The sequence below is a fragment of the Lichenostomus cassidix genome, chromosome 5 (assembly GCF_008360975.1).
Source record: "Lichenostomus cassidix isolate B80296 chromosome 5, HeHo_3.0, whole genome shotgun sequence".
NCBI lineage: Eukaryota > Metazoa > Chordata > Aves > Passeriformes > Meliphagidae > Lichenostomus > Lichenostomus cassidix.
The window spans coordinates 1,743,392-1,771,324 of record NC_139486.1 but is presented as its reverse complement, the minus strand read 5'-3'; the positions used below and the strand labels follow the sequence as shown (position 1 = coordinate 1,771,324).

General features: G+C 51.0%; 1 protein-coding gene and 2 non-coding genes across 3 annotated transcripts; all 3 read left to right on the top strand.

The window, feature by feature from the left end:
- The first annotated feature begins 7,096 nt into the window (after window positions 1–7,096).
- LOC146435738 (signal recognition particle RNA) lies at window positions 7,097–7,394 on the top strand. The gene has a single exon (XR_014852943.1).
- Window positions 7,395–9,462: 2,068 nt separating this feature from the next.
- LOC146435737 (signal recognition particle RNA) lies at window positions 9,463–9,762 on the top strand. Its single transcript, XR_014852945.1, has one exon.
- A 614-nt stretch (window positions 9,763–10,376) lies between these two features.
- Window positions 10,377–27,628, top strand: NEMF (nuclear export mediator factor). Its single transcript, XM_085060899.1, has 33 exons — window positions 10,377–10,562; window positions 11,661–11,729; window positions 12,046–12,148; window positions 12,978–13,103; window positions 13,183–13,331; window positions 13,555–13,622; window positions 14,537–14,623; window positions 15,339–15,415; window positions 15,874–15,944; window positions 16,038–16,113; window positions 17,352–17,414; window positions 17,538–17,615; window positions 17,899–18,107; window positions 18,546–18,731; window positions 19,038–19,101; window positions 19,590–19,678; window positions 20,319–20,422; window positions 20,784–20,846; window positions 20,946–21,058; window positions 21,477–21,534; window positions 21,886–21,944; window positions 22,397–22,517; window positions 22,884–23,184; window positions 23,748–23,790; window positions 23,874–23,923; window positions 24,271–24,424; window positions 24,715–24,792; window positions 24,869–25,063; window positions 25,709–25,741; window positions 26,417–26,523; window positions 26,598–26,641; window positions 26,737–26,816; window positions 27,380–27,628. The coding sequence occupies exons 1-33, from the start codon at window positions 10,504–10,506 to the stop codon at window positions 27,455–27,457; spliced, it is 3,255 nt and encodes a 1,084-aa protein (XP_084917025.1). The 5' UTR covers window positions 10,377–10,503; the 3' UTR covers window positions 27,458–27,628.
- The last annotated feature ends 305 nt before the right edge of the window (window positions 27,629–27,933 follow it).

Below are 27,933 nucleotides of genomic sequence, written 5' to 3'. Positions count from 1 at the left end.
AGAGGCGCCACGCGATCGCGCGTCAGCCGGGGAGCGCGCGGGGCGTGGGGCGCGTCTTAAAGGGGCAGCGCCGGGGGAGCGGCTGTGGGACCTACCCGGGAACGAGCAGGGCTGGGAGCGACCCCTGTGCGGGAAATAAACCCTGCCCTGGGCCGGGGTCTGCGCTGTGAGGGCGGGGAGACCCTGGCACCTTGCCCAGAGGCCAGGCTGGACAGTGCTCGGAGCAGCCTGGGACGGTGGAAGTGTCCCTGCCATGGCTGGGGTGGCACTGGATGAACTCGAAGGTCCCTTCCAGCCCAACCCATCCAGTGATTCAGCGATGCATCATCGGGTTGATGACTCCCCGTTGTCTCGGGTCACTCCCTGTGATCCCAGCGGTGAAACTCGGTGGCTCACGGCTCGGGACACGCCGCGTTCAGGGCACATCCCTGCCCTGTGCCCGGAGCCGTGCCCCGGCACGCCCAGCGCCGAGCCCAGCAGCTCCTGCACACACACGTCGGGCCAGTCCTGCCGCCGGGACGTGTCCCCACCCCGCGCCCGGGGCTGTGCCCGAGGGCTGGGGCACGGAGCGCTGCCAGGCTGCTCCTCCGGGCCTTGCCCACCCGATCCCTGCTGGCAGGGAACGAGGGGAGAGCCAGCCTGTGCTGGGGGCTGCTCCTGAGCTCGTGGAGCCCACGGGGGAAGTGGCATCTGGGACACAAATTCAGCAAAATCATAGAATCCCAGAATGGTTTGGGTTGGAAAGGATCTCAAAGCCCATCTCCTTCCACCAGGATGTACTTGATCACTTTGGGTCTCCAGGCGATGTAGTTCCTCTTCTCTCAAAGAGTACATTGTGCATTCCCTTGGGATTGTGTAGGATTGGCTTCACCATATCCTCCCATCCCCTTCAAAAATACCCAGTTTTATGTTGATTTATATGGCTGACATCCTGGCTGTGCTGTGGCACTTGCAAAGCAATCCCCCCTGGAACTGCCAAAGGGAATAATGGTTTGGTGTCTTTAGGGGAACAGGAGGTTTCCTGGACTATGGAATTATTAAGGGCTCAAGCTCTTCTGTCTGGTGAGCAGCGACAGGAATGGCTGGAGCTGTGCCAGGGTGGGTTTAGGTTGGAAATCAGGAAAAGGTTCTGACCCCAGAGGGTGCTGGCACTGCCCAGGCTGCCCAGGGAATGGGCACAGCCCAGAGCTCCAGGAGTGTTTGGACAATGCCCCGGGTTTGATTGTTGGGGTGTCTGTGCAGGACCAGGGGTTGGATTCATGATGCCTGTGGGTACTTCCAGCTCAGGATTTTCCATGATTCTATCATATCAACAGGCGTTTTCGAGGAAGCTTTTGCTCTTTCCTGCAGCAAGCCAAGAGGGAGGATGCCAAGGCAAACATGCTGTCCATGGCCTCTCCTGCTGAGAGGCTGTGCCAGGGTACAGCCTGCTGACCCCAGGGCTCAGGAGTGTCCCTGCCTGCGCTGGGCACTGCCAGAGTTCACGCTCTGATGATTAAACCAGCAGATAATGCTGCTAATTATCATACTGGATTGGGATTTACAGCAAGCCCTGATCCCGCTGGATGCAGCTGGTTCAGTCTCCTCTCTCACTAGCATGGGATATTTATCTAAACACAGGGCTAAATATTTGCAGGGCTAAAATTAACATCAGGATGTGGACATGAGTGGGTTTTGACTTGGCTGTGCTCTGTGTGACCATTTCCGTGCTGGTGAGTTCATTAAATCAGGCAGCACCAGTGGTCAGTAGAGAAAGGTGATGCCAGCAGCTTTAAGGTCCTGCTTTTGCCCACGGGCCAGAATCAGTCGCTCTTCCCATTGCCTCAGAAGAGCTTTTTGTGCTTTCAGGAAATGGCTTTTGGTGCTTTTGTTCTGACAGTGCAAAGCGTTGAGGGGAGGGTGTGACTGAGCTGAGGTTGTTCTGCTTTCTTTTTTAAGAATTGAGAGTTTCCTTTGGGGCTTCCTCCCAGGATCCATCAGTTGAGGAGCCTGGAGCTCAAGGACTGTGAGAAAATAAAGCACAGGTGGTGGAACACGGGACAGGGTCTGGGCTGTCCGGGCTGTGGCACCCAACACTGGGTATCAGGAAACCTCATGGAATGAGTAACTGCAGGGTGGGCAAGTGCCCTTTCCCTCACCTTCTCCCCATTTTGCACCCTGACATGCTGCTCCTCGGGTCTCTCCCCTTGAATCTTGGATTTTTTCACTTTGTTGGAGACTGCATCGTCCCTCATCTTTGGGGATTGGGTGCCTTGACCCTCTCTGGCATTGCCCATTTCCTCAAACAGCTTTCCCAACTTTCTCTCCTTTCCCTCCAGGAAAATGTGGGATCTGTGCAACACCTGCAGAGGTGCTGAGGGTTTCTGTAGCTGCTGCTGCGCTGCAGCCCTGTTGAGATCAGACCCTCCCGATGACTCAGCGGCGCTTCCTGCTCTGCTCCTCTCCCTGCAGGGCTCCTGCCTGCCCGTGCTTGACAGCAGACACAGGACCCTGCTCCAGGCCCTCTTATCCCTGATCATCCACAGCTCAAAACCTGTCCAAGGGAAGGGGTGAGCTGCACACCTTCCCTCAGAAATCCCAAACTGGGGATGTGGTTACGTGCTGTGAATGGGTCAGGTTGGAAGGGACTGCAGTGGGGTCACCTGGTGTCACCTCCCTGCTCCAGCAAGGCCATCCCAGAGCACAGGGCACAGTGTGTCCAGCTGGGTCTGGAGTATCTCCAGGGAAGGAGATTCCTCTCTGGGCAATCACTGCACAGTAAGAAGTTCTTCCTCAGAAGAGAAATGGGATTCACTCAGGCAAATGCTTTTCCACCTGTGCTGGGATTTATTTCCAAGGATCCTCCCTGCCTTTCAGGAAAACTTCCTGACCTCACAGTCTGTGCACCAGAGGAAGGTCTGCCATGGTCTGGCTGTGTTTTTAAAGGAATTATTCCTGCTCTTTAGGAGGATAGATAGCAACAAGAAGACATTTGAGCACTCAGCACTTTGGGTAGTTAAGATCTCAAATTAGTCACTAATAAACTCTGAGCACGTCAATCCTGGCAGCTCACGGTTCCCAATCCCGCGGGGAATGGGGAGAAGCTGGAGAGAGAGCACCACCTACTTTTGGAACATTTCAGTGGAGAGTCCTGTTGGTTTCGGTAAGTGAACAGGAAGGAGGCTAAACAGGAAGCAAATGGAAATAACTTTAGTAAAGCAAAAAAAGGCTTTGCTGTCTGTGGAATCTCACTGCTGTGTCCCTGCAGGGCCACTGCAGCTCACCTGGGAGAGCCAGGACACAGCACAGCCTTTAAAATGCGAATTTGTTTGGAAAGACAGGTCCTTATTTTTCAGAGAGCAACTTAAGCAGCTATGGGGTGGGAATGTGTCACCACAGATGAAGTGTGATGGTCTGAGCAAAGCAGATTCTTCATCTCAGTGCTCAGCCTGAAGAAAATGGATATAAATCTACTCCCTGGAACCACCCTCAGGAAAAGAAATTCACCTCTGGGCACCATGTAGTCCACAGAGCACAGGATCTTATGTTGCTGATTCATTTTCAAGGTCAAATACTCCAGAAAAGCACTTAAAATACCCAAATATGTTCTAAATTACCTGAAAAACGTGAGCTCTTAGAAGGGATTCAGTTTCACACACCTGCTTGAGAATTAAAACCTTTCTCAGGTCCTTGGCAACCCCCAGTGAGTTACTGGGTAGCCTGCAGAAGTTAAATATTTTAAAAGTGAGTTAAATATTTTAAAAGTCAGTTGAATGTTTTAAAAGTCAGTTAAATGTTTTAAAAGTGAGGTAAATGTTTTAGAAGTAAGCACTGGCTGCCAGTGTGTCAGTGGATGGAGTGTCTCGTGCACCTGCTGGGGATTTACAGCCCAGAGAGTAAAAAGCAATTATGGTTATAAAGTGATTAGGGGTTACAGCCTGGGGAGAAGGACAGCAAATACCTGTGGGACCTTGTGGTAACTCAGCTGGGCCTGGCTGCTCCTTATCTTTCCTTATCCACAAGGAGCCCGTGGGCAGAGCATGTACCAAGGTTTGCATTTATTGTTCTCCATGGGTTTGCACAGCATGTTCTGCCCTCCACCAGGTGCTGTCACAGCAACAGTGTAACACCAAATCAACCAAATTAACAAAACCTTGGGGAAATCGATACTCAGCAATCAGAGGTTTTTTATCTCTTTGAATATAAATCAAATTCCAATCACTTGGGACCATCAGGCCAAACCTGTTTGAAATGTGGTTCAGCCTATCTTTCCTTGCTTCCCTCCCTTGGTAGAGGGAGATGGGAAAAGCCTCTGTTGCACTGATCCTTCAAAGACCTTTGTGGCTTTCCAAGGAAGGAAAAGGGAATATAATAACGCTTGGGTTTAGTATCAATGTTAGATAAATTCTCCTGTTGTGAAAACAAATTACATCCTTGATACAACAATGGCATTCCAGGGGTAGATTTGTCATGGAGATATCTGACACAATGGGCCAAGTGTCCTCTGCTGGGGTGAGGCAGGGAGAGAGGCACTTTCCCAGAGCACTTGGCCCTGGTCACTCCTGCCTGTGGGCAGGGAGGGGTGGGGATGATTCCCGTGGATGGCTCAGCCCTGTTTCCTGTGCTTCTGGATGCAATCACAGCTGGGACTGGCAGGAAGCTGAACCTGCCCTCCCCAAAGGTGTGTGTGCTACAGGCAATGTGGTATCAGAGAGATCCCTGGGATCTTCCCATGCCGTTAATGAAATGGAGGAGTAGAGGTGGGAAGGGCTGTTGGAGAATATCCTGACTGCAGCAGGTTCCTGTGAGCCTGAGTGTGCTGAAACGATGCCATGAGGATCCTGAGGAATCCCTGGAAATCCCACAGGCATCATCAGGAGAAAGCCTTGTCCTGGTCTAAGGTGTTCCTCTTGTGGAAGTGAGGAAGAGATCCTCCAAAGTGGCCTCCAGCAGGAAAACCAGTTTGACACCCTGGAGAAGCCTGGAGAAGAAAAGCTCCAGGGAGAGCTCAGAGCTCCTGCCAGAGCCTAAAGGGGTTCCAGGAGAGCTGGAGAGGGACTGGGGACAAGGGATGGAGGGACAGGACACAGGGAATGGCTTCCCACTGCCAGAGGGCAGGGAGAGATGGGATATTGGGAAGGAATTCCTGGCTGTGAGGGAGGGGAGGCCCTGGCACACAGTGAAGCTGTGGCTGCCCCTGGATCCCTGGAAGTGTCCAAGGCCAGGTTTGATGGGGCTCAGAGCAACCTGGGATAGTGGAGGGTGTCCCTGCCCATGGCAGGGGTGGAATGAGATGGGATTTAAGGTCTCTTCCACCCAAACCATTCTGGGATTCTATGATTTCAGGATATTTTTCTTTTTTTTTTTTTTAAACTTAATTACATCAAAATGTCTTTACAGGTACTGTTGGCCTCCTTTCCCAGGGTGTTTTCAGGGGCAGACAGAGGAAATATAGTGGGAGGATACTGCCTGACCAAATCTCTATATGCCAAAATCCCGGATCACCACCGTGGCAACACCAGCCTGAAAACTCCTGAAGCCTTAAAAGAATAATTTGAGGCACAGGGTGGGATTTTTGGGGTGTCCTGTGCAGGGCCAGGAGCTGGACTCAATGATCCTCATGGGTCCCTTCAACTCAGGGTATTCTGTGATTCTATTCTGTGATTCTATTCTGTGATTCTATTCTGTGGTTTTGTTGTTGCCTGGCCCTTGGAAGGGGGAGTTTTGGAGCTCAGGGGATCCCCAAGCTGGATATTTGTGGGGCTGGAGCCTGGCTTAGCCATAACTCTCTGCCCAAAGCCACAGCTCCCTGGGGAGCTCAGCAGGATCCTGGAGCAGCTGCTCCCGCTGCAGGATCCAAGGGCTGGGGGATGAACTGCACAGGGCAGAGCACCCCCTGAGCCCAGAGCTGAGCTCCTGACGTGTCCCCAGCTCTGAATGGGCTCAGTTTTCATTTCAGGTGGTTTTTTGGTGCTGCCTCAGGGCACAGCTCTGTCAGACCTTCCATCTGCATCCTCACTGTGCCTTGGCTCTCCTCAGCCTGCCAAGCTCGTTCCTATCCGATTTTCTCAGGGAAAACAGGTAGTTCCATGCCCTTGTTCTCTTAAATCCCTCCTGCTATGGTTTTTCCATGTGATAAAAAATGTGTGTGTTTGTGGCAGCAAGAGGAATCCCTGTGCCACTGGCAGAAGAAGGGGATGGGAGGGGATGCCTGGATGGGTTCAGTGTTATTTCTGTGTGGATGGTTTGCCTTTCTCCCCTGTTTGTGGACGTCAGGCCTCCCTCTCCCCATGCCTTGACCCCTAAATCATTATCCTAATGCCTTTAGCCAAAACTCCAGCTGTCACCAACAGCTCTTCCTTAAGGAGATAAAAAGAGCCCAGAACAAAATCTGGGATCTCTCCCGTGCAGCCCTGACATCCTTAAGGCTTCAGACCTGTGCAGCACTGGGGAAAATCTTATTTTCCTTTGCTGAGATGGGATTGCCCTGTGGACTTTAGCCCTGGACTTTGCTCCAGTAACTTGGGCAGGCTGGAGGAAGTGCTCAGACACCTCCTGAGTGGGTCTGGCAGGGCAGGAGGTGTGTCCTTGCCTTGTCTTGACCTCTGTACTGGAGAAACACAATTCCATGAGCCAGCCATGGAGCCGGGGAGGAGAGGGACATGCAGCAGCCCCAGTTATTCCCATGGGATGCCTGAGGCAGGTCTCTTTGACAGAGGGAAAACACAGAGTTAAGATGAAAAATCCTAGTGAAAATGTTCCTAGGCAGCTGCTTGTTATGGCAGGGAATGGATAAAAGCAGGAAGCTCCTGAATTTTATCCTTGCCCGAGGTTTTTGTTATTTTTATATCCTTTCCTGAGAATCATTCAGCTCGTTACACCTGCAGCGAGCAGGCTGCCTCTTAGACATTCTGCAAACCCTCCTGAGCTCTCTCTGGGCACATCCTAGAGCAGGACCACGAACTTCAATTCTCAGCCTACAACAGCTTAACCCGTCCTGTCTAAACCAAAGTATTGTGTTGGATGCTCACTCGAAGAGCTAAATTTTGCTTCCCGTGCCTGCTGTTCCTCCGAGGAGCCCCGGAGTGATGGGGAGCGGAGGCAGCGGAGGGGAGCAGCCGGGCACGGTGGCTTGTGCCTGTAATCCAAGCTCCGGGGAGGCTGAGGCTGGCGGATCGCTGAGCTCGGGGGTTCTGGGCTGCAGGGAGCTGTGCCGAGCGGGCGTCCGCGCTAAGGCCGGCATCGATATGGTGGCCCTGGGGGAGCCGGGGGCCACCAGGTCGCCTAAGGAGGGGTGAACCGGCCCAGGTCGGAGACGGAGCAGGTCAAAGCTCCCGTGCCGCTCGGTAGCGGGATCGCGCCTGTGAACAGACCCTGCAGCGCAGCCCGGGCGATAGGGCGGGACCCAGCCTCTTTTGGCATCTTTGTCCCCTCGCCCCAGTCTCTTTTGGCGTCTTTTCCCCTTCAGCCCCTTTTGTCAGCTCTCCGTGCCACGGAGCAGCCCCAACAGCAGGGAAAGGCAAACGCACTGCCAGGGATGCTCCTCCTGAAGATGCCTCGCCCACCCGGCTGTGCTCAGGTTTTGGTGGGCTGTGTTGGGATTTCCTTTGGGATCCCAGCAGATGTAACTGTTGAGCTGGGAAATGCCTGTTTCATGTGCCGGGCAGCAGGATTTCCCATCGTGTTTCAGTCCCACCCTCCCGCAAACGCTGCCGCTCCAGAGCGAGGCATTCCAGCTCCCAGGAGCGTCTCGTTATTCTGCTCCGGTGGGTATTTACTGTCACAGCTCGTTTGTGTCCTCGGTCCGAGCTTTACGCTCTCAGGAAAACACTGGCAATAAGGGACTTTTGCTCTACGAGGAGTTTTCCAAAGCAGGGAGTGAGACATCCCTGACCTGCTCCGTACGGAGCTGTCCTGGAGATAGAGCTCCGTGCTGTGCCTCGCTTGGCTTGAAATGAAAATAGAGCATCAGGATGTGCCTCCTCCGGCTTAAAATGAGAGGTTTGGGCTTTCTCAGCAGTTTAAACCTCATCAAAACCCCTTCCTGTCTATCCACCCATTTTTAAAAATAAAAAGGGAGCGAGCTCAGGGACATTCCCTCAGTTCCCCACTGCCACTGTGTGGCCGGGTGGAGCTCACGCAGGATGGATGTCAGGGAATCTGCAGAATAGCTGGGTTTGGTGGTTTGTGCCTGTGATCAGAGTGCTAGGAAGGCTGAGGCTGGGATTTTGGGCTGCAGTGGTTGTGCTGGATGGAAGTTCAGTGTGGAGATGGAGCTGGGATCACCAAGTTGCCTAAGAAAGGGTGAACTGGCCCTGGTTGAGACAGAGCAGGTCAAAATTCAGTTGTTCCATAGTGAGATGGAGCATGTGGATATTTCCTGTGGCACAGAACAGGGCGAGCAGGACTGTTCCCTTTTGCCTGGGGAATGGGGCAGCGAGGGCTGGGGATCTGTCAGTGCTGAACAGCATGGACATGGGGGAATCCCTGACAGGACAGGGGGAATCCCAGCCAGGACTGTGGGGAATCCCAGCCAGGAGAGCTGAGCAGGAGCCACATCTCACAGGGATTTCTGCATGGGAAGAGAGAGGAACAGAGGGGAAATAAATGAGATGTTTGTAAAAGGGGAAAGAGGGAACACAAAACCACTCTTTTAATGAAATTCCTTCATGGGAGAGATGCCCCTGATCCTAAATCCCACTGTGAATCTCTGGTAAGAATCGCCAGATTGTGTAAGGAATGAGGAACTGGGGTTTGGGCTGAGGATGGGGAGCTCTTTCCTTGGCCTGGCTGCTTCTGCAGCAGGGAAAACTCAGTGTGTGATGGGGGTAGAAGGGGATGGAGGGGAAGGGAAAATAGAAGGGGAAGGAGAAAGAAAAGGGGAAGGAGAAAGGGAAAACCAATGGGGAAGGAGAAGGGGTAAGGATAGGAAGAAGGGGAAGGTGTAAGGGAAAAGGGGTAAGGGAAAATAGGGAAGAAGGGGAAGGAGGCGAAGGAGAAAGGAAAAGGAGAAAGGGGATGGAGGATGGAGGGGATAAGGAAAAGGGGAAAGAAGGGAAGAAGGGGAAGGGGTAAGAAAAAGGAGGAAAGGAAAAGGAGAAAGGGGGAAGCAGGCAAAGAAGGGGAATGGGAAGGGGGAAGGGGGGGGAAAGGATAAAGTGAAGGAATGAGAAAGAGAAGAAGGAGGAGAACAAGAGAAGGAGGAGAAGAACAGAAGGACGAGGATTAAAAGGCTAAAGAGGAGGAGGAGGAACAGAAGGAGGAGAAGAAGGAGAAAGGAGAAGGTGGAAGAGGAGTAGGAGGAGAAGAAACAGAAGAAGCAGCAAGAAGCACGGCGGTAGCAGGAGCGGCAGCAGGGTCAGGAGGAGGATCACGAGCAGCCGGAGGAGGCTCCGGAGGCGGGGCAGGCTCCGGAGGCGGGCCGGGGGCGGAGCGGGGCGGAGCTCCACACAAAGCACATCGCCGGCGGAGCGGCTTGGCAGCGCCGGGCGCGGTGGCGCGCGTCTGTAGTCCCAGCTGCCGGGGAGGCTGAGCCCGACGGATCGCTTGAGCCCAGGAGTTCTGGGCTGCCGTGCGCTGTGCCGAGCGGGCGTCCAAGCTAAGGCCGCCATCAATATGGTGACCCGCGGGGAGCTGCGGGACACCAGGTTGACTAAGGAGGGGTGAACCGGCCCAGGTCGGAGACGGAGCAGGTCAAAGCTCCCGTGGCGGTCAGTAGCGGGATCGCGCCTGTGAATAGCCACTCCAGTCTAGCCTGGGCAACACAGAGACACGCGGGCTCCCCTTTTGGCACCCCAGAACATCCCCACACCCCAAACACCCCACAGAACCCTTTTTGCCCCTCACGGACCCAAACACCACTACCGCCTCCTGCTGGCACCGACACGCAACGCACCCCCAACCGCTTCCCGCTGAATTCACAGCGACACGCGCATTTCGAAGCCAAACGTGCCCTGAAATAATAAATGTAGACCAACACCGCTCAAACAGGTCGCTCTGGATTATTTTGCTGCCCGACGCGGACACGCCTGGGCTCCTTTCCCCTGCCCGACACACACAGCCGCGGGACGCCTTTGCCGCTCCCCCTCACCCGGCAACATTCGCTCACACACGGGACCCTCATGCATCCCTTACTGCCCCCCTTGGCTGCCCTCTCCCGGGGCCCTTTGCTCACACCTTTCTGTCACCCCCTGACCCCTTTTGGTCACCCCTGGAGTCTTTTTTGTCGCCCCCACGGACCCTTTTCCCTCAGCCCCGCTCCCCGCTCGCCCCCAGCCCCTCAGCGCCCCCGCCCTCACAGCGCCTCCTGTCGGTCTCGGGCGGCACCGCCCCGCCTGGCTCGGCCCATGCGCGGCCGCGGAGCTCCGGCAATTGGCGCCGGGCGCGACCCGTAGCGGCCGTGTGCGCAGGCGCGGTGCGGCCCCGGAGCGCCGGGAGCCGTGAGGGGCCGGGAGCCGGGACTGCTGCGGGAGCGGGAACCGGGAACCGGGATCCCCGCGGGTCTCGGCGGGCCGCGGCGGCGCCATGAAGTCCCGCTTCAGCACCGTCGACATCCGCGCGGTGCTCGCCGAGCTGCGGCAGAGGTACAGGCACCTCCCGGGGAGCGGGACACGGCCCGGTGCGTCCCGGTCCTGCCCTGCTGCTGGCCCTTGTTCTGGTTCTGTCCCTGCTCCTCCTTCTGCTCCTGCCCCTGCTCCTGGCCCGGCTCACCCGCCCCGCCGTGCCCTCAGGGCTGTGAGGGCTTTGCTCCTCCATCGTGTCCTGCCCGCCGTGCTCTGCCCCTCAGCACTGCCCCTCAGCACTGCCCCTCAGCACTGCCCCTCAGCACTGCCTGCCTGTGCTCTGTGTAACCCCCACACCCTGTCTGCCATCCCACCTTCCACTATCCCAGGCTGCTCTAAGCCCTGTCCAGCCTGGCCTTGGACACTTCAGAGATCCAGGGGCAGCCACAGCTTCTCTGAGCACCAGTGCCAGGGCCTCACCTCCCTCACAGACAAGAATTCCTTCCCAATCTCCCATCTCTCCCTGCCCTCTGTCAGTCGGCAGCCATTCCCTGTGTCCTGTCCCTCCAGCCCTTGTCCCCAGTCCCTCTGCAGCTCTCCTGGAGCCCTTTAGGCCCTGGAAGGAGCTCTGAGGTCTCTCTGAAGCCTTCTCTTCTCCAGGCTGAGCACTCCCACCTAGCTGGGAAGCTCCTCACATCGCTGTGGAGCTCTGACACATTCCTGGTGTTCGGGGCAATCTGCATGTCCAGCCTCACTCTGAAGGGAGTGACTGACACCCCCCAGGCCATTTCAGTGCTCATACTGGGATTACTGGTGCCCTGTGCTGGCAAAGGTGCTCCAGTAAAACCAGTGCATTTTACATCCCTGCCACAAAGAGGAGGGCTGGCTGGAACTGGCAGCTTTCTGCATTTTATCCATTAGCATAAATTTCTCCATCTTATTTTCTCCATCCCTTAATTGCTGTGTCTTAAGAGCAGTTTCTCCATCTCTCCATGGCTGATGCTTCCAGCTCATTCCATTAATCCTCCTTTGCAGCCTCTTCAGTTACTGCTTGGTAATTTATCATAACTTGGTAATTTATCATCACTTGCCCTTCTGTGTACTTTAATTACCACTGGGATTTTCCCAGCCACTTGTGTTTTGGATTCTCCAAAGCATTCTGTGTTTTCCTTTTGGCAGTTTGTTGGGGATGAGAGTGAACAACGTTTATGATGTGGATAACAAGACCTATCTCATTCGCCTGCAAAAGTAAGAGCTTTAAGTATCTTTATTTAGCAATTCTTTAGAAGTGCTGTATGAAAACCAGATTTTTTTTTTGTTGTCTGCAGTAATTTCTGACTTGTTTTCAGTGAAATTCTGCTGGTTTTTTTGAAAAATATAGTATTTTTTTCCCAAAAAGCTCTTAGGAAATAGGATATGGAGTGTGAAACACAGCGGAAAACACTCTGCAAACTGGTGGGTGGTGAGGGGTGGCTGCTCCTGTGCCACATGGAGTCACAGGATGTCCTCATTTGGAAGGGATCCACAGGGATTTTGGGGTTCAGCTCCTTTGTTTTGCCCCTAGGCCAGACTGCAAGGCCACGCTGCTGCTGGAATCTGGGATACGCATCCACATGACAGAGTTTGAGTGGCCAAAGAACATGATGCCATCCAGCTTTGCCATGAAGGTAAACTCACCAAAGTTTCTTCTTTAATGAAGTGTCTGGGTATCAGGAATGTTCATGTTCTGTCCTTGGAGATGAGAAAATAGGGAAGAATTTGCCTGGTGAATCCTGATCCGGTGGGTGGCTAAATACAAGGGAAGGGCAAATGTTGACTTGGGATTACATCATTGATGTTCAGTGCCTGCAACAGTGAATATTTAAATTTATAAAAACTCCTGCTAATCTGCTGGATGTCTTCTGGACCACCTAGACCTTCTGGAACGTTGCTCCAGCAAAATCCTTGTCATTCCAGTTGGATTGTCTGAATTTTTAGGTGCTGGCTGCAGCACCCTGTGCTCCAGAGTCCTCTCTGTGTTCAGTCTGCTGGGCTTTGGGGGTTCAGTCTTTTAGGCTGGGCTCCTGCAGGTGGATCCACAGGTAGATCCATGGAGATACAGCCTGGCTGCTGACTCCCATGGATCTGTTTATCCTCTGGGTGTGGCCCCATGGCAATAACTCAGCAGAGGTTCTCCGGGATGGCTTTCCATGGCTGAGGTGGATGCAGGGATAATCCCTGTTCACTTTACAAAATAAACCCTTTGGATTTGAACTAGTTGTTCCTTTGGCCTAAACAAACAACAGGCTTCAATGGAAAAAATGTCTTAATGTTAAGAATTGGGGTCAATTGCATATAATCCTAAAAACGAAGGTGTTATTTTGCTGAAAACCAGCGTATTTTCTCTTACGATATCTGAGTTAAATAGGAAGTGGTTGGTGCCACGGGAGGGCTCTATAGCCAGGCCATTTACAGGTGTTTGCAGCATATCCCAGCTATTTTTCCCACCCCTGGCAGTGCCGGAAGCATTTGAAAACCAGGAGGCTGGTGAGTGTGAGCCAGCTGGGGATCGACCGCATCGTGGACTTCCAGTTCGGCAGCGACGAGGCTGCGTATCACCTGATCGTGGAGCTCTATGACAGGGTGAGTGCACAGCTCCAGCAGCCTCCCCTGGGGACAGGGACACCAGGGTGGCCTCTGCTGAGGCTCCCTGTGCTCCCAGGGGAACATTGTCCTCACTGACCACGAGTACATCATCCTCAACATCCTGAGGTTCCGCACGGACGAAGCGGACGACGTCAGGTTTGCGGTGCGGGAGCGTTACCCGGTGGACAGTGCAAAAGCTGCTGTGCCTCTGCCAACCTTGGACAGGTAATTTCAATTTCAGAGCTCTTAAATGGGGTATTTATTGGGATAAACCCAAATTCCTCGGAGGTGTGGAAAGCTTTGGGCAGTTTTTACATATTACAAGCCATTTTTAGTTTTGGTTTGTTAAAGCTGGAAATGTTTTGTAGCTGCTGGGCAATGCAATGTTGTTTTGTTGTTGTAAAACATTTATTTCTTTGGAATTGCAACTCTCCCTTGTCTCCTGCAGGTTAACTGAAATCATATCAAATGCACCCAAAGGGGAACAGCTGAAGAGGGTTCTTAACCCACTCCTTCGTAAGTAATTGGGCTTTGTAAGGAAATGAAATGAGGTCAGTGTGTGTTATGTCATGCTGAAAATCTGAATAACTTGTAACAGAATCCTGGAATGGTTTAGGGTTGGAAGGGACCTTAAAGCTCATCTCATTCCACCCCCTTCCATGGGCAGGAACACCTTCCACCAGCACAAGTTGCCTTGGAAAGCAGAGATTTATTGATTCCAAGCAGCTGCACAGAGCTGAGCCTGCCCATGGTGCTGCAGTGCTGAGAGCTGGGAGTGGCTCTGCGAGAGCTCTGGGGCATTTTGCACCATCTTGGTACCAAATAGGAGCTGGAAGGGTAAAGTCAGGTTTTCCTGAGCACAGAAGCAAATTTGTCTTGTGTGACTTGGTCGGGACAAGTTTGGTTTCTCCTCCTGACCCCACAGCAGACAATTTCCTAAACCCCTCAAATCACACCTTTTCAGAACTAAGCATTACTTTTCCCATCTCTAGATTTGCTTTTTCACCACCCTTTTCTCTCTCTTTCTCTACCCTGGTCTCCTAAATAATTGCTATTACTATATAATATGACTGTATAATTATTAATTATACTGTGTAGTTACTGTCCCCACTGATACAGCCAGTTTTGCTGTATCCATATGGGAATTTGGTATTTTTGATCCCATCATGTAGGAAAACTTGGCCTCACATGGTGTTACTGATCCAATTCCCAGACACAGCTGCTCCATTCTAAAATCCCCACAATTTTTCCCTTTGTGGGAATTTGGCTGTTTCTCACCCCTTCCCCTTACCCACCCATGAAATCCCACCATCCTTCCTGCCCCTTCTCTGATTTTTGGCACTTCTCACACTCTTGTGCCCAGATTTTTTTTAAATGCAAACTGAGACTATTTTCTACGTGTCATCCTTCATTATTTCTTGTTTTAACAGCTTATGGGGCCACTCTGATCGAGCACTGCCTTATAGAAGCTGGATTTTCTGGAGCTGTCAAAATAGATCAACATCTAGAAAATAAAGGTATAATAGTTTAAAGGCTGGGCTGCAAACATGGTGATTTTTATGTCTGTGCAGTGGTTTTTTTTTCCCAAAGAGATGAGTAAACCTATAGTTCTGACCACTTGGTTATATTTTTTAATGTTTTTAGCTTGGGGAGCAGCCTTGTTTGCATTGAAACTCTTGATTTGTGCATCTGTTGGAGATAAAGCATCAGGTTTTATGTATTGTGAATGGTTTTATAATGAGACAGCACCTCACCCATGAGGTGAGTTCTGGCTGTGCAGAGGGATGTTTGACAAGAAGAATTAACATCAAAGCCTTTATTTATAGCAAACACTGGGGGTTTGATAAAGTAGCAGCTTTACATTTATTGGGAAATTAAGGATTTGGGTAGTAAAGCCAGAATATATTTTCCTGCAGTCTTATTTTTCTTGTGTGCTTTGTATTTGCCATAAATCCTGAGGATTTTCTCCTTCCTCCTGCATTATGGTGCTGCCAAAAATAACTTCTCACAGCTTCTGGTTTGTGCTTTGCCTCTGCAGCCTTAGTTTTATAAAGTGCTGGGGATTTTTTTCCCCTGAAACTTGAATAATTATGTTTTAGAAGCACAAAAAAATAGACTTTTGCATTAAAAGTTTCCCAGATGTAAACTTAGACTCCTGTTAAAAATGAGCAATAATTGCTGGACTGAAGCACCAGGGATGAAATATTTCTGCTGTTTTATTTTTCTCTTTAGAAAACCTCGAAAAGGTGCTTTCAGCTCTAGAGAAAGCAGAAGAATACATGGCCCTCACTGACAACTTCAGTGGAAAGGTGGGTCTGGGGTGGGTTATCACTTACTTGGAATTGCAGAGTTAAACTGGCAAGCAGGAATTCCTCAGGATGTGCAATTCCTGCATTCCCAGCTGTGGATTTTATTCCTGGGTGTCAGGCGGTGATGTGGAATAAAAATTGCTTCTTTCCACAGGCTGGGCAGCAATTAAATAATGCACAAGCAGATTGTATAAATCCTGGGAGATTTGCACTTGGGCTTTAATAGGTTCTGTAATAAATTCTGCACATAAACTCTGCATTTATGGGGTAGCCCGAGGATTGGAAGAAGTTCACCTCTTTTTCCAGAAGAAATTGGAGTCAAGACAAGCCAGTGGGGCAGGGATTTGCTTAGTTCCCTGCTGGAATTATTTACTGTCTCATGCTGATCAGCTGGTTAGACTTAAAATTAAAAAGTGGGATTCTTTCCACAGATAAATCACATCTTTGTATTTTTTTAGGGTTATGTTATCCAGAAGAAGGAGAAAAAGCCAAGTCTGGAACCAGATAAACCGGCAGAAGATATCTACACGTAAATATTTGAAGTATTTCTTCCTTTTTTTTCTACTAGTCTGCGTAACAGGAATTAGTTTTCAGGTGATAATATCAAATGTGTATTTTACAGATATGAGGAATTTCATCCTTTCTTGTTTTCTCAACATTCAAAATGTCCCTACTTGGAATTTGACTCATTCAATAAGGTACAGTGCTTTTGCTGATGCTGTACTTAAGTGCTTTAATTGACTGCTGCTGAAAAGAGTAATTAGAACGTAGTGCAGAGGTTGTTAATGAAAGCATACACCTTGGAAGGGATGATTCATTTTATGGATAAATATTTGCTGAGAAAAGGCCAACTCAAACAGGACCTTTAGGCTTCAGCTGAGCTCAGATCCTGGAGCTGAGTGTGGAATCTCTGAGGAAGGTGAATGTTTCCAGTCAGGGAATCCCAGATATTTTGTTATGGAGAGCTGAGTGCTGAGTTGTCTCTGGAGTGAACTGTTGTGAAAGTCATCACATTTACCTTTTCCTGGTACTGCTGTGAAAGCCTCAGGGCCCTGATTTGGTGTTTTCTTAAGCATTGTCCTTCCTGGCCCTCGACTAATTAACATCTGGAATCATTAATTGCTTTGTATCCCTGACCTTGATCTCCAGACTTCCCACTCCATGCTCCTGCCCTGCTTCCTGGCTGAGTTTCTGTCATCTCCTTCATTGATCACAGGATCCCAGAGTGGTTTGGGTTGGAAGGGACCTTAAATCCCATCCAGTGCCACCCCTGCCATGGCAGGGACACCTCCCACTGTCCCAGGTTGCTCCAGGGCTTGTTCAGCCTGGCCTTGGACACTTCAGGGATCCAGGGGCAGCCACAGCTTCTCTGGGAATTCCATCCCAGCTCCTCCCCACCCTTCCAGCCAGGAATTCCTTCCCAATATCCCTCTAACCCTGCCCCCTGGCAGTGGGAAGCCATTCCCTTGTCCTGACCCTCCATCCCTTGTCCCAAATCCCTCTGATGATCTAAACAGCCCCAAACCTTCCCCATCTTGTGTTTGAAGCACAGCTGGAGCACTAGGAGCAGATTTTAGGCACTCTAGTTCTTTGTGGGTTTTTAACTGACCCTGTGAAGCAGCAAGAATTCAGGCAGACAGATCTGGCTTTGCAACCATTTAATTTGAACCAAAGCAGCTTCTTTTCCGTCGTTTCTTAGCAAAAAACATGAGCCATAATTTGGCCACTTATTTCCTGTGTGTTTGCAGTGAGACACAGCCCTGAGTGTCTTGCTGAACTCATCCCTTGGGAAAGGCAATGGAGAAAGTTCCTGGATGTTGTTTCAGCCTCTGTGACTTCTTTTAGTGCTTTGCAGCCACTTCTCTGGAGGGAAGCTCCTCTGCCTGCTCCAGCTCAGGCCAGCCTGGAGATTCTCCAACCTGATTTTCTCTTGCAGGCAACAGATGAGTTCTACTCCAAGCTGGAGGGGCAGAAGATTGACCTGAAGGCCTTGCAGCAGGTGTGTCCTGATCCAGGGCTGGGATGGCTCCCACATTTCCAGAGGCTTCACTTGCTTCTTGCAGTGATTACCTGATGCCATTTGTATTTATATTTACAATTTTTGCCATCTTGTGTTTGAAAGGAAAGACAGGCATTGAAGAAACTTGAAAACGTCCGTAGGGACCATGAGCACAGGCTGGAAGCTCTCCAGCAGGCTCAGGTAAGACAGATTTGGGGTTTTCATTCTGAAAATGTGTGCTCACAGAATCATGGAATGATTTGGTTGGGAGGGAGCTGCAATCCCATCCAGTTCCATGGGCAGGGAAACCTCCCACTGTCCCAGGTTGCTCCAGCCTGGCCTGGAACACTTCCAGGAATTGGATGTTATCCTGTTCCACCACTTCAGTCCATTCTTGCATTTCTTCTCCACAACTTCCATGTTTTTAACCTATTTCTGAGCACTTGTTTAACTCCAATGGCTACAACCTTCTCCTTTCCCTAAGGAAGCTGATAAGCTGAAAGGAGAGCTGATAGAGATGAACCTGGAGGTGGTGGACAGAGCCATCCAGGTGGTCAGGAGTGCCTTGGCCAACCAGATCGACTGGACTGAGATTGGGGCCATTGTGAAGGAAGCCCAAGCCCAGGGGGACCCTGTGGCCATGGCAATCAAAGAGTTAAAGCTGCAGACAAACCACATCACCATGCTGCTGAGGTGAGTGCACTGCTCAGTGGCTGGGAAAACATCATCCCACACTGTGTCAGGATTTTTTATAGATAAAGAAACCCCCAAACTGTGTTTTCTATACCCAGAAATTCTGGTGGGAAAGCTGGGATGTGGCAAAGTTAATCCATGAGTTTTTAGTTAGCTTACTTTCATAAATATCAGTGTACAGAATGAACTTGTTTTCAGTCAGTTCCTTGAGTTGGGAAAATTGGGCTCTTTATCTTCTGCTTTTGTTTTCTTTTTTCCACCCAAATTTGACTCCAGGACATAAATGGGCTGGAATGAGGGCCCTTCATGTGTCTGCACAGTGAAAAGGGTTTAGAGGCTCCTTAGGCCATTCCCAGACTCCTGAGAAAATTAAATTAAGAGCACTAAGGATTAAAAATGAACCAGTTCTCTTAATCATCTGATGTCATGTGTTTTTAGGAACCCATATGTGTTATCTGAAGAGGAGGAGGAGGAGGATGATGCTGATGTAGAGAAGGAAGAAACAGAAGAACCAAAGGGAAAAAAGAAAAAGAATAAAACCAAACAAGTGAAGAAACCTCAGAAAAACAAACCCTCATTGGTTGATGTTGATCTCAATTTGTCTGCCTATGCCAATGCCAAAAAGTAAGAATTTTTTTCAGTAAATGTGTGTTTTGGTAAGAGAAATTTCTCTGAGTTTGCAATTGTTGGTGATAATGTTTCAGAAGGAAGGGCTTTGGGACATCTTGTTAAAAATAAGAGTTAAAAATTGAAATGGCAGTTTGCCCTGAACTCTGGGATGGGCATTTCCCTGGTCCAGACCTGTCACTTTGATTTAATTTTGAGTGCAATTCTGCACATGGAACAAAATGCAGAGGCCTGGGATGAGTGGGATGAGGACAAAGGAGTAGATGTGCTGGGATTTCATGGACAAACACCTGTGTTTCACAGGTACTATGATCACAAGAGACATGCAGCCAAGAAAACTCAGAAGACAGTGGAAGCTGCAGAAAAGGTATTTTTTCCTTGGCTTTTAGAAGATATTTGAAAGGCAAATCCTTGCTGCTGCTAAGTGGGAGATCCTGATGTGGTCTGAGCAGCCCTAATGAGACCTGAAAAGGAAACACAACCAATCAGGGTTGGTTTATTCTTGGCATTTTGAGCTCAGTGGAGGATTGTAGATCCCTGATGTATCCTACTTTTCCACCAGTAGCATTGGGAATACTCAAGGCAGGTGGAGATACTGACAGATCAGCACTTAGAGTGGAAAATCAGTGGAAATCCTTGGAATCTAAGAGCTGATAATTCCAGGGAGCAGCTCTCCAGGGTGGAGTGTTAAGGGCACAGGAATATTAATGTCTCCCAGGAGCAGGGCTGTGCACAGCTCTGTGTGCAGCCTGCACTGTGATAAAGTCCAGAGCCATTTGCTACCAACTTTCCTACTGTTCAGTTGGGAATTTTGTGACTCCTGCAGGATGGTGATGCTGTTTTCTGTCCAAACAGGCTTTTAAATCAGCTGAGAAGAAAACAAAGCAAACCCTGAGGGAAGTTCAGACAGTCACCACCATCCAGAAAGCCAGAAAGGTCTATTGGCAAGTACAGCTCCCTTGTCCTTCTCTCATGTCCCGGGTCAGGATCTTCACTGGCTTAAAAGTGGAGTTCATTAGAATTTCTGAGCACTGCACTTTGTTTGGAGTCTCCTTCTTAAAGTCAGAGAATCCCAGAATGGTTCACAGGGTTAATAACCCAGAGAAGCCCCTGGATCCCTGGAAGTGTCCAAGGCCAGGCTGGACAGGCTTGGAACATCCTGGGATCTCATCCCACCATGGCAAGGGTGGAATGAGATGATCTCTAAGGTCCCTTCTGACCCAAACCGTTCTGTGCTTCTGTGATTTTAAAAACTACAAACGAAACAAAACCCCAAAGCTTTTAATCATCTACTAACTGAATTAAGCTTTTAATCATCTACTAACTGAATTATTAAAATAAAAATAAATAGGAGGACTGTGGTGCTGGTACTTCTTGTTTCATCTCCAACTATCACTGACAGTGATGCTGCAGTTATCCCATGCCTCGTTTTTATGCCCCAAGATGGAAATTAAAATATTTGCAGTGTCATAAATTGTAGATGCTGAGGTGGATATTCTCTGAGATTGGTATCAAAAACCACCTGTGCAATGTCCTGTTAGTTCCAGGTGTTTCTCACACCGTGGATTTGCTGGAATTTGGCAGGTTTGAGAAGTTCCTGTGGTTCATTAGCTCTGAGAATTACCTGGTCATTGCTGGCAGGGATCAGCAGCAGAACGAGCTGATCGTGAAGCGCTACCTGAAACCAGGTGAGTCCATGGAGTGATGTGTGGAGTGCGTGACATTCACAAAACTGTTTTCTGATTTTGTGAATGTCCAGGAGTGCCATGGGAAGGTCTCTGTGTTTTGTCCTGGAGTTAGGCCATGGATCAAAGGGAATTTTGGGGATGGGAGTCCCTCTGGTGCCATGGGCTGAGAGCAGGTTGGATGGGGAAGGTTGATTCCCCTCAGGAGTAAAGGAGCTGATTCTGCCTGGAATGAGGATGGACTAAAAGGCTTCTGTGTCCCCATCCTGCCCCTTGCAACCAAACCAACCATTCCCATCTCATGTTAGACACTTCCCTTGGCTCCAGGGCTCTGTGGTTCTGACTGAACTCTCCTATTTCCCAGGGGATATCTACGTGCATGCAGATCTGCACGGAGCCACGAGCTGTGTCATCAAGAACCCCTCAGGTACCTGGGGGACCCTGGGGAGGCAAATCAGTCCCTGCTGGGAAGCTCCCAGGCTGGATGAGGGCAGGGGAGGATTTCATGGATCATGGTGTTCCCCAGGTGAGCCCATCCCACCCCGGACCCTGACGGAGGCTGGCACCATGGCCCTGTGCTACAGCGCTGCCTGGGATGCCCGTGTGGTCACCAGTGCCTGGTGGGTCTCCCACAGCCAGGTGAGCACTCAGGAGGAGCTTTCCAGGCACAGCATCCCAGAAAACTGGGTTGTGACCACAGACAGAGCAGCTCTGGCTGCAACCTGATGGGTGCAGGTCAGACTTCTGTGTAAGAGTGTAGAGTTTCCACCAATGTTGTCCTGTTGGTTTTATTCCCTGAATACTCCTGGATGTATCCTGGTTTTATTTCCTGTATTACTCATCCAGGACTCCTAAAATCCAGTGCTGCTAATGGGGGATTGAATTGAAACATCCCTTAGGAAAGTTGCCTGCAAAGGAGAGGAACTCCTCAGATATGGAGTCCTGCAGAGCTGTGCCCAGGAATTCTACATGTTTCTGTTGGTGTTGTTATTACCTGATGTTGGCCTTCTCTCACACAGATTTTTTTAAAGTTCACCATGATTTTTTTTTTTTTTAGGTTTCTAAAACTGCCCCCACAGGAGAATATCTCACTACTGGGAGCTTCATGATCCGAGGTGAGGCACAAAGGAGCAGTGGGAATGGGATTTCCTCAAAGGTGCTGGGCTGTCCTGCAGTGACAGCCACCCCCTCCCTGTGAGCAGCCAGCAGATCCCACTCTTCTCCCAGAAATCTGTTGGGAATGGCTTAGACTGAGTATCAGGCAGCTGCAGCAGCATTTCTAGCTGAGCCCTGGGCAAAAGTTCATTAACTCAGCTGCTTTTGAGTTCTGTTCTCATCCCAGAGATAAAATAAGCCCCAGTGTAATTTTTTGGTAGCCTAAAGCCTCTAATAAAAATGAATTTTAGAAGCACATCCTGCAGCATAGCTGCTAAACCTCCTCATGAGACTCTGCCTTTGTTTTTCAGGGAAAAAGAATTTCCTTCCACCTTCCTATCTGATGATGGGCTTCAGCTTCTTGTTTAAGGTACAGCTTTTCCCATGCAGCTCCTGCTGGCTTTTGTAATTTGCTTTGAGCTGTAGGAGGCTTATTTTCTGCATTTTGCTTATCAGTATATTCCCAATTACTTCTTTTCCCACTGGGATAAATCCCATAAAAGGCTTCGTGCTGATAATGACTCTGCTTTCATTTCCATCTCAGCCCAGTGTGAATTGTCTGCATCTCAAACAGACTCAGGACATTCCTGCCTCTGCCAGGGTTGTTATCCCAGCTCTGTTTGGAGCATGGGGTGTTTAGGGAATCTGGGAGTGCAGCTCTGTGTGTCACCCTGACTTTTGAGGTTGGCACACTTGGGGCTGGCTTGATTTGCTTGCCTTTTGATGGCAAAAAGTGCTAAAAAGTGAAGAAAAAGCTAAACGAGGTGTTGTGTGAATGTCACTGGGGCTGGTCCAGGTCTGACAAAGGCTCCTTGTTTTTAGGTGGATGAGAGCTGTGTCTGGAGACACCAGGAAGAGAGGAAGGTCAAAGTCCAGGATGAGGATCTGGACACAGTTTCCAGCAGTGCCAGTGAGCTGGCAGCTGAGGAAGTGGAGCTTTTAGGTACAGTGTGGGGGACTGGGTGATCCCAGATTTTGGATCACTGATGGGACAAGGGGGAATGGCTTCACACTGCCACAGGGCAGGGTTGGGTGGGATATTGGGAAGGAATTCCTGGCTGTGAGGGTGGTGAGGCCCTGGCACAGGGTGCCCAGAGAAGCTGTGGCTGCTCCTGGATCCCTGGCAGTGTCCAAGGCCAGGTTGGACATTGGGGCTTGGAGCAACCTGGGACAGTGGAAGGTGTCCCTGCCATGGCAGGGGGTGAAACGAGTTGGTCTTTAAGTTCCTTTCTAACCCAAACCATCCTGGAATTCTGTGATGGATCACTTTGATGTTCCTGACTGTGTTTTCCTGCTCTCTGTGCCCCAGATGGAGGAGATAGCAGCAGTGAAGAGGAAAAAGCCGAGTGTGAGGGAACTCCAGAGGGTGTGGAAGCTCCAGAGGATGTGGAAGCTCCAGAGGATGTGGAAGCCACAGCTGAGAGGAGCCGTGAGGAGGGCATTGCTGAGCTGGAGCAGGGGGAAGGGAACACTCCTGCTCCAGAGGCTGATTCTGAGGAGGATGATGGAGAGTCTGAGGAGGAACATCCAGAGCCAAAGAGTGAAGTGAAGGAGGAAGAGGTGAATTACCCAGACACCACAATCGACCTGTCACACCTTCAGTCCCAGAGGTGAGAGAAGCAGCAGCTGGGGGGCACCTGAGGGTCTCCTAAAACACTGCCAGGACAAGGCTGGGATGGGTTGTCATCCCTTCTTTCCATGCTCAGCAGTGGGAATGCTGCCTCATTCTCCTTTCTGGGCTGCTCTCACCTGAGAAACTGAGCCCTGGGCTGCTTCTGCTCTGCCAAGGGATGAGCTGTGGGATGAGTTCATGTCCCTGTTGTCCCTGGGACACCTTAGAGGGTGCATGGAGGAGGGATGGGGTGGGGGACATGGGGCTGTGTGCCTGGGAAGCTGCACATCAAGGTTCCCTTGGTGCCTGGGAAGCTGCACATCAGGGTTCCCTCGGTGCCCAGGCTGTGTTTGTTACCTGTGTGTGCATGAGAGGAGCTGGCAGAGAGCTAAGACTTGTTTTGTAAAGTGAATCCCAGAATTCCTGCTTTTTCCATTCACCAAAGCTGGGATTGCCAAGCACTAGGAAGCTGAAAGTGTTAGCCAAGCTGGCCAGGTTTGGGCTGTGGCTGATGTGTCCATGGCTGAGCTGCTGATGAACTCCTCTTCCATCTCCCCACAGATCCCTGCAGAAAATCATCCCCAAAGAGGAAGAGCCCAACTTGGTAAGGTCCCAGCTCTGGTGTCTGGCCCAGAGCAGGGGGAGCTGCAGGGCTGGGAGTGCTCTAAACTGCCTTTCCCTCCTCAGAGTGACAGCAAGGCCCAGGGCCGCAGGCATCTCTCTGCCAAGGAGAGGAGGTGAGAGCCACTTGGTGTTCCAGGGAATCCCAGAATCCCAGGGTGGTTTGGGTTAGAAGGGAGCTTAAGGACCACTTCATCCCACCCCTGCCATGGGCAGGGACATCTTCCACTATCCCAGGTTGCTCCAAGCCCCATCCAGCCTGGCCTTGGACACTTCCAGGGGTCCAGGAGCAGCTACAGCTTCTCTGGGCACCCTGTGCCTTTTCCTCATCCCCTCCCCGAGGAGGGATTGTTTTCAGTGTTCCTCCAGAGCCCCATGGCAGGGAAGCAGGGTGGGAATGCTGTCAGCAGAGAGCAGCCTCTCTTGTCACAGCAAAGCAGGATGTTGTGATTGCTCTCCTCAGAGAAATGAAGAAAAAGAAGCAGCAGAACAACTCTGAGAACTCGGAGCTGCCTGAAGAGAAGCAGAAGGAGACAGAGACAGAGACCCAAGCTCCGGCTGCTCCCAACAGCCACAAGGCTGCTGCAGCCCCTCAGCCCATCAAGAGGGGCCAGAAGGTGGGCAGGGACCAGGGGGACCCATGGGCTGAGCTGTTGGCATGGAATTGTGGACAGAAATCCCAGATTTCCCAGACATCCATGGCTGCCTGGTGGTGTTGGAGTGGTTTCAGGAATGTGGTGGCTGGGGTTAGCACAGAGCTCACTGGAACCAATCTCTTGGTTACTGGTGAACTGGTCTGAAAGAGTTGGGGATATTGGGAAGGAAAGTGCATGAGGAGGCAGCATCTGTGGGTGCAAAATTCTGCAAAAATAGTAATTTCTGAAGCTGTTGGTATTTCTGTCTGCAGAGTAAAATGAAGAAGATGAAGGAGAAGTACAGGGACCAGGACGAGGAGGACCGGGAGCTCATCATGAAGCTGCTGGGGGTGAGGCTGGGGAGTTGTGCCTTCCCTGGGGTGTGGTGGCTCCAGGCAGCAGCCCTGACCCCCTGTGTCCCCACAGTCTGCAGGCTCCAACAAGGAGGACAAAGGGAAAAAAGGGAAGAAGGGGAAGACAAAAGAAGAGGCAGCGAAGAAGCAACAGCAGAAAACAAAGCCTGTGCGTCGAGCAGCTGGAGGGGGCAAGGAGACACTGCCAGCAGGAATCCTGCTGCACGAGGCACAGGAGCTGGCCCTGGATGAGCTGCAGGATGAAAAGGTGAGTGTGATGGGAAGGTGGAGCAGGAGGGGAAGGGGAGCAGCTCTCTCCTCTCCTCACCTGCATGTCTGTCCCTTGCTGGGGCTCTCCTGGCTCTGTGTAGCTGTGAGGCTGAGCAGCTCTCCATGGATTTTGGGCAATGTGGAGAGCTCTGTGCCTGTTGCCAGGGCTGGGGGAGCTCACTGGGTTCCCAAAGCAGCCCAAAGCCCTGCAGCAATCCGTGTGCTCACCCTGTTCCCAGCACAGCCACAACTGGGGCTCAGAGGGTCCCAAGGATCCTGTTCATCCAACACCTCCCCTTCAGCCGAGCTGTAACCGAGCTCCCAGCCCTGGTGTTGGGATTTGGTATCTCTGAGCCTCATCTCCCTCCCAGCCCTGGTGTTGGGATTTGGTATCTCTGAGCCTCATCTGCCTCCTCCCAGCTGGCGTGTGCCAGGCAAATCAGAGGTTGGAAAGAACCACTCCACCCTCCCACCCACGGAAAAGTGCTGCTCTTACCTTTGCTGTGAAACGAGTTCAGTGCTCTTTGCAGGGAGAATGGGCCTTGCTGGGGCCTGCTGATAAGAGGATTTATTGGGGTCAGGGGAGGAAGAAGCAGCTGTGTGGTTTCTGCAGGCCTGATGTGTCCTTTGTTTGTGTGTGCAGGAGGAGCAGGACCAGGAGCAGCCAGGACTGGAGGTAAATGCTGCTGTGCAGCTCTGAGTGCTGAGGTGGGAGCTGTGTTGCTGCTGGGACTGGGGCAGGTGGGAGCCCTCCAGGAATCTGAACCCACCTTAATTATATTTTTAAAAATTAACATCCTTTTTTTCCTGCCCTGCTCATCTCCACATCCTCCATAAACCCAGAGCTGGCTCTGTGGATGTTTGTCTCTGGTTTTTGTGCCCCCAGCCTTGGTGGCTCTGGGCTGGAGGATGACATGATGAGCAGTTCAGGCTGTTCTTTAGTTTAGAAGTTTATTTAAATATAAAATTACTTCAAACTTTTCTGTAATTACAGGCTGTGGGTGTTGCCCAAGGCTGAGAATAAGTGAATTCTTTTGAATTCCTTAATGGAGGAGAGTAACGGTGTCTGCCACGGGAAGCTTTTGGTGACCCTGTAACTCCATTTTTGGGGTCCAAAACTAAGATCCAGCACAGGGTGTGATTTTAGTGATGAAAGAGTCATGAATTCTGGCTTGGAAATTCCATTCCAGTGCAGTGATCATGGAACCATGGAATGGTTTGGGTTGGAAGGGACCTTCAAGGCCACCTATTCCCACCTCCTGCCAGGGACAGGGATGCTCTGGTCCCCTGTGACTCTGGCAGGGAGGGCTGGGGACACTGTCTGGTTCCAGCAGAGCTCTTTGTCCCCCAGGAGAGCGAGGCCCTGCTGGGCTCCCTGACTGGGCAGCCCCACCCTGAGGACATCCTGCTCTTTGCTGTCCCCATCTGTGCTCCCTACACAGCCATGACCAACTACAAGTGAGTGCAGCTCCTTCTCGAGAGAGGATTTGGTGCCACTTTGCTTTACTTACAGAAACCTTTCCTTTGGGCAGGTATAAAGTCAAGCTCACTCCAGGCACCCAGAAGAAGGGCAAAGGTATGGTCTGAAAGCCCTGAATCCTTTGCTGTGCTCTGCCTGCTGCAGCCAGCGTGGTTTTCCAAGCTGTTTCACTCTTCCCTGTGTTTTTCCAGCTGCCAAGATCGCCTTGCACAATTTCATGCAGTCCAAAGAAGCCAGTGCAAGAGAGAAGGATCTGTTCCGCAGCGTGAAGGTGATGCTTTCTCTGCAGCTTCTCTTGTACAAAGGCACAGCAGCAGCAAAACGTCCTCAAGGGCCATTCTGGGGGAAAATGCTGCCAAAACTGTGTGCTGTTGGTTTGGGTTTTTTTGCAGTACTGTTTGTCACTACTGTTGGGGAAGAGTTCTGGAGTGGTTGGGGTTGGAAAAGATCTTAAAACCCATCCCATCCCATGGGCAGGGACAGCTTCTGCTATCCCAGGTTGCTCCAAGCCCCATCCAACCTGCCCAGGGACATTTCCCAGCTTCTCTGGGAAAGCTGTGCTGTTCAGGCTGGGAAGAACCACTAGAAATTGAGCCTGTGGGCCTTTTCTTTCTGTATTGTGTCCCCCTTGTCTGACAAAAGCAGCATCATCTGGTTTTGGGAGGGAATTGCTGTGGCAGGGGTGGTGGTTGCACTGGGAGTTGGGGTCGGAGGTGTGTCCTGTGCCACTCTCTCCCAGCCAGGTGCTCACCAGGGACAGAGGAAAGGGATCATCCCTGTGCTCCAGAAATGCTTTTCTGCTGTGGTCACTTTGTCCTCTTCTGTGTTCCCTAGGACACTGACTTGTCAAGAAATATTCCTGGGAAGGTGAAAGTGTCTGCACCTCACCTCCAGAACATGAAGAAGAAGTGATTCCATGCTGGGGGTTCTCACCTCCACACTGGACCCAGGGCTGGAACAGACAGTGATCCACAACCAGGACTGAATTCCAACAGCCAGGGTTTGCATCCCTGCTGGTTTAGCTGGACTCTGATACCAATAGCAGATAAACACAGAGTAAATTGCTGGCATTTGGTCAGGAAATGTCCTCCCCTGCTGCTGCTTCTCTCGTTGATCTGCTTGGCAAAGGCTCTGAAACTTGGGGCAGGAAAACTCTGGGGTGTTTAGTTCCTTCCTCCCCTGTGCCTCTGGAGCTTTCCAGAGGGCAGTTCCAGTGGAGAAAGCTTCCTCTGGGAAGGTGGAATTGTATTTCCCCCCAGACATTCCCTGGCTGGGGAGAGAGGGAAGGTGCAGACCTAGATCCCCCCAGCCCAGCTGTGCCAAACCCTGTGGAGGGCAGGAAAAGCAGGGCTGGGAGTCAGGATAAACCCATGGCATCTACCAGGAAT

Coding starts and splice junctions, on each gene's coding strand:
- NEMF (XM_085060899.1), top strand. CDS start 10,504: ATGAAGTCCCGCTTCAGCACCGTCGACATCCGCGCGGTGCTCGCCGAG. Junction 21,945..22,396: donor GCTTCAGCTTCTTGTTTAAG/GTACAGCTTTTC, acceptor CCTTGTTTTTAG/GTGGATGAGAGCTGTGTCTG. Junction 23,924..24,270: donor CTCTCTGCCAAGGAGAGGAG/GTGAGAGCCACT, acceptor TGCTCTCCTCAG/AGAAATGAAGAAAAAGAAGC.